This window comes from Drosophila innubila (assembly GCF_004354385.1).
Source record: "Drosophila innubila isolate TH190305 chromosome 3R unlocalized genomic scaffold, UK_Dinn_1.0 2_E_3R, whole genome shotgun sequence".
Lineage (NCBI taxonomy): Eukaryota > Metazoa > Arthropoda > Insecta > Diptera > Drosophilidae > Drosophila > Drosophila innubila.
This window is the reverse complement of record NW_022995380.1, coordinates 21,556,432-21,569,625: the sequence shown is the minus strand read 5'-3', so window position 1 is coordinate 21,569,625 and position 13,194 is coordinate 21,556,432. Positions and strand designations below refer to the sequence as shown.

The 13,194-nt window shown below is 40.3% G+C and overlaps 3 protein-coding genes across 4 annotated transcripts in view; 1 reads left to right on the top strand and 2 right to left on the bottom strand.

Moving 5' to 3' along the window:
• Positions 1-12: 12 nt before the first annotated feature.
• Positions 13-576, bottom strand: LOC117793022 (cystatin-like protein). Of its 2 annotated transcripts, none has more exons than XM_034633391.1 (3): positions 558-576; positions 331-473; positions 13-271 (listed from the first exon to the last, which is right to left on the bottom strand). In XM_034633391.1, the coding sequence occupies exons 2-3, from the start codon at positions 456-458 to the stop codon at positions 73-75; spliced, it is 327 nt and encodes a 108-aa protein (XP_034489282.1). In that variant the 5' UTR covers positions 459-473; positions 558-576; the 3' UTR covers positions 13-72. The 2 variants fall into 2 exon arrangements, with proteins under 2 accessions (XP_034489282.1, XP_034489281.1); XM_034633390.1 differs by lacking the exon at positions 558-576 and adding an exon at positions 531-549.
• Positions 577-1,112: 536 nt separating this feature from the next.
• LOC117793019 lies at positions 1,113-6,783 on the bottom strand. Its single transcript, XM_034633387.1, has 6 exons — positions 6,634-6,783; positions 5,518-5,896; positions 4,652-5,462; positions 4,013-4,455; positions 3,238-3,952; positions 1,113-3,176 (listed from the first exon to the last, which is right to left on the bottom strand). Exons 2-6 carry the CDS (start codon positions 5,868-5,870, stop codon positions 1,545-1,547), a joined length of 3,954 nt encoding a protein of 1,317 aa, XP_034489278.1. The 5' UTR covers positions 5,871-5,896; positions 6,634-6,783; the 3' UTR covers positions 1,113-1,544.
• An 832-nt stretch (positions 6,784-7,615) lies between these two features.
• The window catches only part of LOC117793003 (phosphoinositide 3-kinase adapter protein 1), a 36,553-nt gene continuing 30,974 nt past the window's right edge, over positions 7,616-13,194 (top strand). The window contains exon 1 of the mRNA XM_034633368.1: positions 7,616-7,905. The gene's annotated coding sequence lies outside the window, so the exon portion shown is untranslated. The remainder of the gene's footprint in view (positions 7,906-13,194) is intronic.

The window sequence follows — 13,194 nt, the reverse complement described above, 5'->3', positions numbered from 1 at the left end:
TAATAATATGCATAGCTTTATAAATATTAATAAACTTTAATGAGTTTTTTGCATTTGGTTAACAGATGAATCTTAAAAAGTGCTGTCGATTGAGTTATTCTCTTCGCCATCGAATTTAATTTTGATATTTGTGCCTTTCTCTTGGAGCCACGGCTGCGACCAGATCTCCACGTTGCTCTCCTTGATCTCATCTCCCTGGGAGAGTTGCACCTTGTAGCGATAAAGATTGCCGGCTACCACTTGTGACGTCACCGACTTGACCTTAACAACCCTTAAAGAGAAAAATTACATTTCAATTATCTTGGCTTAATTTAAATAGTTGTAACTCACTCAAAACTGGGTCCATCACCAGTGGCTAAAGTGGCCAGAGTTTTGTTCAATAATTTTATGGCCTCCTGGAAATCCTCACCCTGGATTTCATTAATGCCGCCACATAAGTTATCGCCTTGATTTGCCATGACTGTTAATTAAAGCTGTTAATACGAAATATATTAGCAGAGATTACTCGGAAAAGTGTCAACAATAATGACCAAACTGTTTTAAATATCTGAACTGACTGTCGGTTGTGAGAGAGAAGCGAAAACAAGTTGCGAACAAAAACAAAAAAACAAATAGATATCGCTTTGTTTGGAAACTCAGCGATGACTGAACACTGAAACAACTGGTACAGTCGGACTGTGTGGGTGTGTGTGTGTGTGTGAGTCGGAATTCATTGGCAGACAATGAGAGAGCGATGCACTCCCTGAGAGAGAGAGCAAGGCAAGACAAAGAGTGCAAATATAGCTTATGCATATGTGGATATAACACAAACATACATACATACTCACACTCATTTATTGCTCATTCCCAGAGCTGACTCATAAATACATTGTGATAAAATTGAGTACAAAAATGTAAACATCTGATAGATAATGGAATTTACCAGCGGAGCAACGATAACGATTGTAATCATCTACAGAAATAACGATAGTGCGAAATCGATTGTGTAAAAATGTAGCAATTACTTGTTATTGGTTGAAGTTCAAGTTCGTTACAATTCTATAATGATGACAAACTTCCGTTTTACAGGCATGACTAAAATGTCAGAAAATGTATTATTAATAGAGCAATTATTTAAATGAAAAACCATTATAGATTTATTTACTTCAGCATACCAATTCTTCAGAAACAAAATTGAGGTACAAATTTAAAAAGCCTTATAGCTAAGCTCTTTATGCAATTTAAATAACGCAACGATCTTTCGATGTTCCTATGATACAATATAGATATATGTATGTATGTATATACATATTATTCATCTCGCATAACATTTATCCAATTTGTAATTGAAATGTACGTAAATGTATCAAAAAATACGTTCGATCCTGCGCGAGAAACTTAAGCAAAACTTAATGATTAGTTTAATTGTGGTATTTTGTTTGTTTAGTATTCTTTTAGTATTAGTAAAGTTGTTTCCTTCTCCCTTGATTGTGGAAATGAAACACTAACAAGCGCTACAAAACAGTTCCAATAACAATTCCCTCTCCATATCATCAACATTTGTTTCAGATGTGTATATGCACATGCTCCAGCAGCTGAGCTCGATCCGGAAAATTGGCGGAGCACATTTCACACTCATAGCAACGGGCACGACGCTCCGGTTTATTGGCCGCTGCCGCTTTGGCAGCTGCATCGGCGGCATCTGCAGCGGACACAACCTCCGAGATTGAGAAGAATCCAGAGCTGACATCCGATGAGTTGGCATTGGCAGCAACACTCACATTGTAAGAGTCCACGCCATAGCTGAGGTACGAGTTGGCTTTGCTCACAGCAACGGATGATCCGGATGATGCGGATTTCTTGGAGCTGGAGGCGGAAACTGTTTTGTTACTGCTGCTGCTGTGTCGTTTCGTTCCCGCCCGTGAACTGGAATTGGCAGTGAGCTGTCGCAGGTGACGTGAAGTTCGCGCCGCTGACGAGGATGATGATGAGGGTGTGGTTGCATGTCCCGTTGAGCTGACACGCTGCTGGCTCTCCACCATTTCACGCAAATCCGGTGACGTTGGCTCTATTTTAATCAGATTCTGCTCCTCCTCGGGCAGAAACTGGGGCGTTGTCGATGATTCGCTGGTGAAACGCAGACGCGAATTGCGATCATGCTTGAGTGGACTACGTAGAATCTCCTCCAGATCATTGACAATGCTGGGATTAAACTTTTCATAGGTCTTCTCACGCAACAAAGCCGCATCGATCAACAGATGCGTATCATCATACATGAGAGGCACTCGTTGTTGCTGCTGCTCCTGTTCCTGCTTGATGTGCAACGGACTGGAGCTTATCTGATTCGGTGGCTGTGTGGCAGGTGATATTATCTCATAGTCATCCACAATGCGCGACTTAGCCAGACCCAGCTGGCTGCTCTCGCTGGTGCTCGTCCTCGTCACATAGGACCTTCCTCGTGTCTTCTTCGACACATTCTCCGGCGGCACACGTGACTTTTCTGTGTGTATCATCCTAGGACGCGAGCTGCTCGAAGTGGACGCCGTGTTGGTCGAGTTCTTAGTGGACTTGGATGATTTCTTACGGCTGCTGCGACTGCTTGACGATACTGAGGCACTGGACTTGCTACAATCATCACCAGTTGTTGTTGTTCCTGCTGCTGTTGTTGACTTGTTGCTGTTGCTGGTGCTCGTCGGCAACTGTGGCGTGTGTTTGGCACTACGTCGTGTCTTGGGCGCAGTGACAACACTGGATGAGCTTATAGGTTGCAGTGTGGTATCATTAACCACCACCAAAGAGTCAATTTGAAAGAAGCTTTTGAACGCATCATCATTTAACTGATTGCTGGCATTGCCATTGCCATTGGACTGCAGAAATTTCTCCTCCCACAGGCGATCCGGATTCCCATTGGCGGATTTGGCTGATGGAGTTGTATTGTTATTTAGCGCGGATGTTGAGACGCCATTTGACACTGGTTTCCCTTGACTGGCGGCATTCCGTTTGCGCTTCTCTTTTTTGGGTGGCGTTGTTTCTGCCGCGTCAAAGAGATCGTCCACATTTTCCACATCCAGATCGCAGAGATCCATATCACTGACATAATCATCGCCATCACCATCGCCATCCTTGTTCTCAGCACGCATGTGTGCAATTTCATGAGGCTGCAGTTTCCTTCGACGCTTGTATTTACGTGGACCCGTCTAGAGATAGAGGAAAGCATGAGATTTATGGTGATCAGGGAAACATCAAGGGGCTACTTACAATTGGTTGTCGTTGTTTGGCTGTGTTCGTGTCGCTGTGTTGGATGAGATGCTGTATAAGCTCATTGGATGAGGATAAATCCGCAGTGCAGACGGTGCAATGATACGTTCCACGCACTGCATCCAGTCCTGAATGATGGGAGCGTATGTGTTCCCTGAGCACAACACGCTGATTAAACGCACGCGGACAGACGGAGCAGGCATATGGCTTCTCGCCAGTGTGAATCCTTTCGTGCTTGCGCAGCGTACCTCCATCGGCAAAGGCCTTCCAGCAATACCGGCATCCATAGGGCCGTTCGCCCGTGTGGATGCGCACATGTATCTGCTGTGAGCTGCGGGAGCCAAAGGTCTTGCCGCATTCATGGCAGGGAAACAGTTTGCCCGGCGACGTGGTGCTATGCGAATGACGATGATTGGAAAGGGTGCGTCCGTCGGGGAACTCCTCGTGGCACACCTCGCACACCACCGACTTATCACGATGCGAGGCCATGTGTCGCTTCAGACGCGCCTTGTTGTGGAAGTTCTTGCCGCACTTGGAGCACGAGTGGCACTTCTCACGGGAATGATCCCACGCATGTTTAATCAACGCCTTGCGATCCCGACACTCCTTGCCACAGAGCACACACGAATTTGGCTTCAACTCGTGCGGATGACGAGTGTGCAAATGCCTTTTAATGGCCTGTTCCTCGTAAAAGCTAATGCCGCACAAGACACATCTGTAGATGTGAAAGGAAATCGGTTATTATGATAAGATGACATAAATTGGATTTACTCACTTGAATGGCGGGAAACGGGCATGAATCTCGGCATGGGCGAGCAGCTCCAATGCGCTGGGAAATGACTTGCCACACGTGTGACAAGAATGCGGCGCATCTTTGGTATTGTCGGTATCACCATCTGCATCTGCATCCAGATCTGCACTGCCCTCCACATCGACAGAGTTGACGGCTGATGTCACGGCCAATTTATGCTGCTGCTTGGCATGACGACGGAGCAGATCCTGCCTATGAAATGAGATGCCGCACTCACTGCAATAGAAGTCACCATAGAGCTGATCTGGCTCCGATTCGCTGGCACTGTCATCCCCCGCCGAGGCAGGATCGTACTCTGAATTGCTCTCCTCAAACTGATGTGTCTTCTGATGCTCCTGCAGGCTGTGATTGTCCCAGAACATCTCCTGGCACTGATTGCATTCAAACGGCGAGTCCACGCGATGATTCTGAAACAGCAAATGAATTTGTATAATGATAAATGAAATATTGTCATGATTTCTATCTGGGATCAGACTGTTGCAAGGTTGTGCTTGGGTCGTAACATTTTCAGTTGAGCGCACAGACCAACCGACATCTAAGTCAGACTTTACTCAATCATCATATCCCGAAAAATTGCCATTTAAGTGGGTCTTAAGGACTCACCTTGATATGGGAGACAAGCGCCTTCTCTCGTGCAAATGCCAATCCACATTGTTGACACACAAAGGGTTTGCTCTCATCCAGCACTGGGAAACGTGATGCATTCATGGCCTGACTGTTGTCTGTTGAGCTGTTGGCATCGCATTGAGTTGACGTTGCATTGACATTGGTATTTGTCAGTGGTGGCGGTGGCGCCAACTCCTCACAGTCCACAAACTGTTGCAAGTCGTCCGATGTCTGCTTCTCAGCAATCACAATATACTGCGTGCTCTCCTCCTTGGGCTTGAGGCGACTTATGCGACCCCGGGCAGCTGTTGGTGCGGCCACATCTGACACTGCTGCATAGCTGGCCTGTTGCATCACCTGGCTGGCAACGGCCAACTGTTCCTGCTCTTGCTCCTGCTCCAGTTGTTGTTGCTGCTGCTCTTGTATTTGTTCGTGCTCCTGATCCTGATACAATGGCCATTCCTGTTCGTAGAAATGATCATCCACTTGTCTGTGCTGCGGTGGCTCAAATTTAATTGAAGCCGCCGCTGCTGCCTCCGCATCGGCTGCATCCTGCGCCTCGGCATGTGCCTTAAAGTGACTGATGAGCTCGGCGCGACGTGAGAATCGTGCACCACACAATTTACACAGATGCGGACGATCGTTTTGATGTGCCAGCATGTGATTGTTGAGGCTTGCCTTCTTGCGGAATCGCCGGCTACAGAAATCACAAGGATAGGGACGCAGGGCCGTATACTCATCCTGCTCCATATCCAGTAGCTCCAGCGAATTGACATTTCCTGCAATTTGCTCTGCAGCGATTTCGACCCTGCAAATCGATAATTATGAAACATTAAGAACTTGGATTAATTACAGCTACTCACCGTTCGGCGCCTTGATGCTGCACCCAATCATCGGTAATGATCTCCTCGGTGACCACCTGTGCGTCATCATCGAATGACTCGGCATATGCGACGCCGCTGTCAGTGATTAAAACTGTGCCGCCACCCGATTCGTTGGCAGCTATAATCTCGCTCAGCTGACCATCTCGCGCCATAAAGATGAGATTCTCGGCCGCCATATGGTCGAGATCTTCGTCGGTGGCGTTGCCATTTACCAAATAGGCTGCAGTCACCTCACTGTCGCCAGCACCGTTTTCCAGCATATCGGACTCGGAGTCGACCGCAGATGCGTGCTGCTGAATCCATTGGATGCCGCCATAATCCTGATTGTTCATAACTCAACTGCCCCTATGCCTGTGCTCTGTAAGCAATGTATGTATTTATTGTTGTTATTTTGCAAATGCCCAAACAAACTGAAATAATTTACAAATAGCAAAGTTTGAGCAACAAATGGCTCTTCAGGCACATGTGCTCTGGGAAAAAGTCCGCGGGAGAGTGAGAGAGCGTAGTGGCGTTGCCAGATTGTCAGCGGTGCAAAAACAAAATGTTTACTTTCCAATACAAATCGATATTTGTGTAAAACACTAATACACTATGCAATTTTTCTTAACTTAACGCATAAGCTATACTTTGTTTGTAAATATGCGCACAAAATAAAAAGTATTTGACTACTGCATTTTACTGTTAACCGAGCTGGCAACCCGGCTCTCACTTCCAGGCAACATACTCTAGCCATCCTGCTCACACGCACGTGTCGCCTGTATCGTTCGTATTAATACTGTTTAAATTGGCCAAATCGTCGTCTCATAAGATTTTTTTCTATCTTATAAGTCTGTGTTTTATTTATATTCCAGAGTGATGCACATAACCTCAAGTTCAACACAATAATAAACAAACCGCACCGGTAACCCGAGCTCTATATTTTGCACATAAAATGCATAACATAAATATGCATAAATGACTTGATAAGACAATAGATGGCGCCGTCGTGGCACTCACACTCCCGAGATTACATCACGCCCAAAAATTGTCATTAAATTTAATTTAAATTTCCTTTGTCAATAAATAGTCAAACCAACCGCATTTCCAAGCGTTTACCTTGAGTTTGAACTTAACACTGTTGTCATTCTTTAATTGTGAAGCGGCAGTTTTTAATTGCCAAGATAATGTTTGCAAACTCAAAATGAAAATACGTACGAAGGTGAAAGAATTTTCGTAGCGAAATCACACATACATAGTTTTTTTTGCTTCCCAACTCAACAGCTGTTGCGCTAGAATTGCAGTGCTGCCAACTTTTTAGAGAAGCCATGATCTCAAAAACGGTGTGGCAGCCTTAAATTCCAGAAAAAATATACCTACAGTTTGAGCGTCTGGTAGCCTTTGTATTGTTCAAAAAATTGCGATTTCTTAAATAAAATCATTATTAGTTTAATTTTATTATTCAAAAAATTTTATTTGTCCCTCTGATAATAACAGTTTACAGTAGCAGTCACTGTTGTATCCTATTATGCCAGTGCTGCCTGCTCACGTCACTTTTAGTACTGTTAAACGAAGTACATATATTAACTTGTTCCGTTAAGTTCAAAATTTGAGCTTGACATTATTGTAATTCTAAATAGATAAGCAACAAATAAATACCTGATGTTATTGAAATAAAATTTTCAATAATCAAATTAATGTCTGTTATCTTGTTTTTTTATTTGACTTGTTAAATTTTCAGAGCATAATTTTATTTTACTACAAAGGTAAATGTGTTTATAGATATAATATATTCACGAAAAGCATTTTGGACAATTGCAAATTGGAAAAGGTTTTCAGTCATAAAAAAACGAATAATCGCACACATGTACATTTCGTATATACCCAAACGCATGATTCTCTTTGGCCCGGAGCTTTGCTCTTTAAACGAAAGAGAAATGCAAATGATGAGCGAAGCGCGTCGCCCAAAGCGCGCCAAACTTTTTATTCCACCCGCCTTTGGCTTTGGCGTTGCTTTTGCCTTTGCCTTTGCTCTGCTTTTATTTTTATTGCTCTGTGCGGTTTGTTGTGTTGCGTTGTGTTTGTGTTGTGTTTGTGTTGGGTCTGTGGGGCTCTGGGGCAGCGTCAGCCGAGCGACTATTTAATTTTCGTTTTGCCGTGGAACCGTTTGGCGGCCCGCAAGCGACCGACGTGCGCGTTCTGAACAATTTGAAAATGTCGAGTAAAAGCGGTTCGTGATTCAATTTTGATATGCGCCTTTCTGTGTTACTGTTATTGTGTGCATACAAACAAATATTTATTTCAACGGCAAAGACAACAACAAATATCTAAATAGTTGCACAGCAGCGCCATCTAGCGGTGGACAACTTGTTGCAGTTTGTTGTGATTCTAGTAAGTATAAGGTTTTGCTTAAATATAAAGCAAATCCAAAATCAAAAACAACTACAACAACAGCCGCAAGAAAAATAAAAAAATAACCGCCATCCTTTGACAGGCGGCGACGGCATAAAATGTCAAACTGTCGATCAACATCAAGGCGAAATATGCAAGATGCGTGTCTTAAATGCAAAGAGGCCGCAAATACATAAATATATACATATGTATTTGTGTGTATGCACATATTTGCAGGCAGCCATTTATGTAATGCTGTTCCCCACACACACACCCACACATACACACACATATGTGTACTATCTTCTCCTTTCTTCACTTCTTCTTTTAATCTCAGTGCTGATCTCGCTTTCGGCTACGCGATTTGCATGCCTACTCGATCGGTCAGTCGTTTGGTCGGCTGATTTTGCCCTTCTCTGGAATGCGTTTAATTCGAATTTGAATTTCATCGTTTTTACTTGCTGGTTTTATTTGATTCTGTTTTGTTTTTGGCTACGCTCGCTTGTTTTTACAACGCAAAAACACTTGTTCGAGTGTGTTTATTGTCTAAAGGGAAGAAATCAAACTAAGCGCAAACTTTAATTAATATTCCATGCACTCCCACATACAGCACGCTCTGTCTCTCTCTTTCTTCTCTCTCGTACCCCTCCACAAACACACATACATATATGAAATGCTGGAACAATGTTGTTATTGTTGTTCGATATGGTCGTTATTGTTGTTGTTGTGGCTGCTGGAATTTGGTATTGATTGGAATTTGCGCATGCTCAACACATTTTATGCTGAACCATTACGGCACACGCTTCATCGCAAGGTAAAAGTGAGCTGTGGACTGGAATTTACGATCCACAACTTGTCTATAAATAGAGTTGCAGTGTAGAATCGCCATTTTCAGCGATTAATTAAATTCTTTAATTTGGAAAATGTAACACAACCAGGGTAAAAAAAATCTTATTATACAAAAGAAATTTTTTTGATAAAAAAATGATACTTTTAATAAGATCAACATTCAAATTTAAATCAAAATTAATTTAAATAACGATGAATACATCTTAACAACATAAATGAATTAAATGCTTGACTGAAGAATTCAGATACGGTTACCAATTTCAATCGGTTAACCATTAACTATTGCACTTTTAAGTCCAGAACACAAGAATTTTAGAGAATATTCAATTTATTGCAGTTTCATTAAAAGTTTTACAAAATTCACTTAGAGTTTAAAAAGGATTTAATTTCTTTTTAATTTGCTGTAATCTTTCTCTAATTCGATTAAAAAAGTTGGACAGAACCTTTTTAGCTCTGCGTCGTCTCGATGTCTTTGTGGTCGGAATTGTCGCAGGAGCCACAGTTGTGGATGTTACACTGCACTCCACATGCGTCGGATTAAGTAGACAGTTTATACAGCTTGGATCCAAAGGTGCCACATTGCAGGTAACAGCAGTGACGTCAGCAGGAAGCCAATACAAAATGGCCACCAACAAGAGCAGAAATTTGGCACTTCTCATTTTGGCAATGAACTTTTAACGACTGTTGCTACTTAACCATAGTTATGAACCAAAGTTGACAAAAGTAGCAGATTTCTACTGTATAATCTGAGTGTACTTAGCTAACTTTATTCAGGTGTTTAGAATACAAAGAAAAGAAAAACGTGTAGCGGTAGTTAATCATATTTATTTTTGAAAAAATTCACAAATAAGTGAAATATTTGTAGATAGAGCAGAAACCCACTTAGAGCCATCAGACAAATGCCAAGTTCTACAGGTTGTCAGAGACGAGACGACGACAGGAATTGTGACAATGACAACAATTGAACTAAATTTTAATTGTTGGCCATTTGCATAGACATATTCATTGTTGTTATTGCTCTTGTTGTTGACGATCTCATTGATGTTTTTATGCGCTTGTCATCAATTATTTATGTATGTATTTATGCATGTGAAGCGTGGTGGGTGCAATGTAAAACGTGCGTGGCTCGGCAAACGACAACTGTGTGCCACTGTATGCCACTGTCAGCCACTGTGGTGCACCCACATAAAACATTATTTTATTTTTTTTTTTCGTTTTTGTTATTGGCACAAATACTGAAAACGTAAAAATTCGGTCGCACAGCGATCGCGATAAGCGGGGAAAAACTTGTGAAAGTCAAAAGATTGACACAAAACCAGAAAAGTCGAAAAGCAAAAAAAAGTACGAAATAAATGACATTCCGAAATCCATCAGAAATGGAGTCGGCAAACAAAATTTTCTTGTGAAAAAAAAATTATCATAGTCAGTGGCATGATTAATTACAGTTTAAATGAAATGAAAAGCTCTACACAAAACGTGTGGGAGGAATTTTGCGACGTACAACATTGCGTATGATTGTTGTTTACTTGGCAGCTGTTCTAACATATCGCTGTCTTGCTCTCTCACACATTTTGTATTTGCGTATCTCTGCTTTGATCATCAGCTGTTTGTTGTGCTACATTTTTGACTAGTCTCACTCTCTCCGACTCTCTCTCTCTCTCTGTCTCTGTCTCTTTAGTTGTTGCTCCAATTTTTCAAAACAAAAATATTCGCGTGCTCACACAAATTCATTGCAACAATTTGTGCTTTTTTATGTATTATAAATAAATTAGCAACAGCTGCGTGATCTCTCTCTCTCTCTTTCTCTCTCTCATTCAATCTCTCTCATTTACTCTCTGTCTTTCTCTATCTGTCTCTTTGCTATTCTCTTTTGTATTCAATTCAAATTGTGTTTTAGCTTTTTGGCCACCAGCAAATTATTTTAATTGTTTACAAACGAATCGTTTATTACGGCTCACATACTCGACTCGCTCGACTCTCTGATAATTTCGTGTATTGTTTTTATTGAGTAAATTTATTATTTAAAGTTTTATTGGCAACGCACAAAACGTGGCGCGATTTCAGTTCTTCAATAATCTTTATTGGCCGTTTGACAAATTCGAAAACGCCTCAATTGATTTATTTGATTTAATTTCTCGCTCGATTGCAAAACATTTTGTGGCGATGTGTGTGCGTGTGTGTGTGTGTGGCAAACGTGCAACAAATTGATCTTGTAAATCGCATATAATATCGTAAATTCTTGTGAAGCATTTCAATTCGATTTTTACGTGCCTTTTAAATAATAATTGTAATTTATGAGCACATGTGAATTTTTCAATTAATTTATTTACAAAAACTGAGAAAATTTATCTAGTAGTTGTAGTTGAACTTTCAAAAATCAGCTACTATTGCAAAAAGAAAATCTTTTAAAGCGAAAACAAAATTGTTAATATAAAATGTATATCGTAAGGACACGAATAGTTATATGTTTAATTTGTTGTATTTTATCTTGTGATTAGATTAATAATATTATATGAAATTAATGATAAGATTAAAATAATTTATTTTAAATCGATCGCACTCCTAAACAACTGGCTAATTAGAACAATTAGTAAGAACAACATTAAGTTAGTAATTATCAATAAATTGTTAACATGACTCGAGGCTGTCTATTAATAGATGAAATTTCCATTTAATACGATTTTCCAGCATATTTGCAGCAATTTGTTTACATTAATCAGTCAAAGGAAATATATTGGCAACTAAAAATAAGTAGTCAGACGTCTGCAGAGACCACCTAATATAGTTGCAATGAATCAGAGAAAAGTCAGGTGCTGCGTATATTTTTTATATATTTTATGTACAGTACAGATCGGACGATAAGCTTGGGGCTTAACTTGAAATCGGACAGAAAGCACAGCAAATATTTTGGATTCTGCGTTATTTTTTGGACAGGCCTCCATTCCACTCTATTCTTGTGCCCCATTCCTCCCCCTATTCCCATCCCGCATGTCAATTGTCTGCAGGGTCTGCATGCTCCACTTGATCTTGTCGCTGTCGCTGTCGCTGTTGTTGTCGTTGTCGTTGTCGCCAGGGGTATACATTAATCCCGTTTCGTGCCGTCCGTCGTATGTTGCCGTTGTTGCAGTCAACGGCGCATTTACCTAAATTGGAATTTCCGGTAAACCGTAATGAAAATCGTAGCAATCAAACCGAAAAAAATACACTGAACGAAATGTATAAAAAACTCGCTTGCGAATAAATAAAAGCTGCTCGACTAAAATATACCCAAAATAAAAAAATTTTACAAATTGATCGGAGATTAGAACTAAATCTTCATAAGCTATTTAATCAAGATTTCAATATTAAAAGTAATATTAATTTCTACATTCAATGAAGATTTGTAGCAATTGTAAGCCTTAAAGTTTTTATTAGGCTTTCCTTTTTGAACTGATATGTAGATCTTTTAATTCAAGGATAGATGAATTTTAAATGTCCACTCGATGTTAAAGCTTAAATGTGCTTTAAAAGCATTGTATCATCTCTAGACCAACCAAATTTCACACAATATTTTGTGCAAGCCTAAATCTTTAAATCACTTTCAAAGCTTTCAACTTAATAATTGAGCTTAACCTTTTTGGGTACAGGTATACATATTGTTGAGAATGTTTTTTTTTTTGGATGACAAAGAGACACACGGTCATGCACATACACTTTGATACCCTTACCCATTCACATTGATATGCAAATGAATGTCACCATCTTAAATAAAATAATCATCTTAAACGAACGCTGCGTCGCTTCTCTCGCTAAATCGCTCGACTTAATTGCTTTTCCCAGTTCTCAGAGAGATGAATAGAGGGACAAGAGAGGGCGAGAGCGAAAGGGGAGACAGAGAAATTAAAATGAAATTTTTATGAGCGCCTTTAATGACTTATTTACTTAATAATCTTTTTATTGCATATTACAAAAAGTCTTTCGAATGATTTCAATGTCATTTGTTGAGTGTACCAAGAAGAAATCAAATGAATTTCTAAAATGCCCCTCTAAATTTAGATTCTCAAATGTAAACAGAGCCGCATCTTAAAAAACTTTCTGTAATTCTATAAACAATTGTTACAAAATTTGGGTTACAATGCTGTAAACATAATTATCCTCGACTGTATCTCAGCATAAATTCTATTGAATTCCAAAAATTTTATATTCCAACGGATATGTTTTAATATATACAGAAATTTAGCCACAATTTATTTACTATAAGCTAATAAATCAATCGATGTTCATTTGAATTTATGAAATCAAAATCGAAAAAGAAAACTCTTTGATAAAATCAAACCTATTTCATCAAGGTTTCGACACAAATTCATGTATATGTATATAAAATCAACCCGTCAAAGTCTTGAAAGCTCGCAAGACTCCCGAGCTATGTATAGTATATAGAATTGTTAGAACTGATAGGTG

Excerpts from the sequence above, each read along its gene's own strand:
- LOC117793022 (XM_034633391.1), bottom strand. The coding sequence starts at position 458 with ATGGCAAATCAAGGCGATAACTTATGTGGCGGCATTAATGAAATCCAG. Across the intron at positions 272-330 it reads GGTGATGGACCCAGTTTTGA|GGTTGTTAAGGTCAAGTCGG; the intron begins GTGAGTTACAAC and ends TTTCTCTTTAAG.
- LOC117793019 (XM_034633387.1), bottom strand. The coding sequence starts at position 5,870 with ATGAACAATCAGGATTATGGCGGCATCCAATGGATTCAGCAGCACGCA. Across the intron at positions 5,463-5,517 it reads CAGCATCAAGGCGCCGAACG|GGTCGAAATCGCTGCAGAGC; the intron begins GTGAGTAGCTGT and ends ATCGATTTGCAG. Across the intron at positions 4,456-4,651 it reads CGCTTGTCTCCCATATCAAG|AATCATCGCGTGGACTCGCC; the intron begins GTGAGTCCTTAA and ends TTGCTGTTTCAG.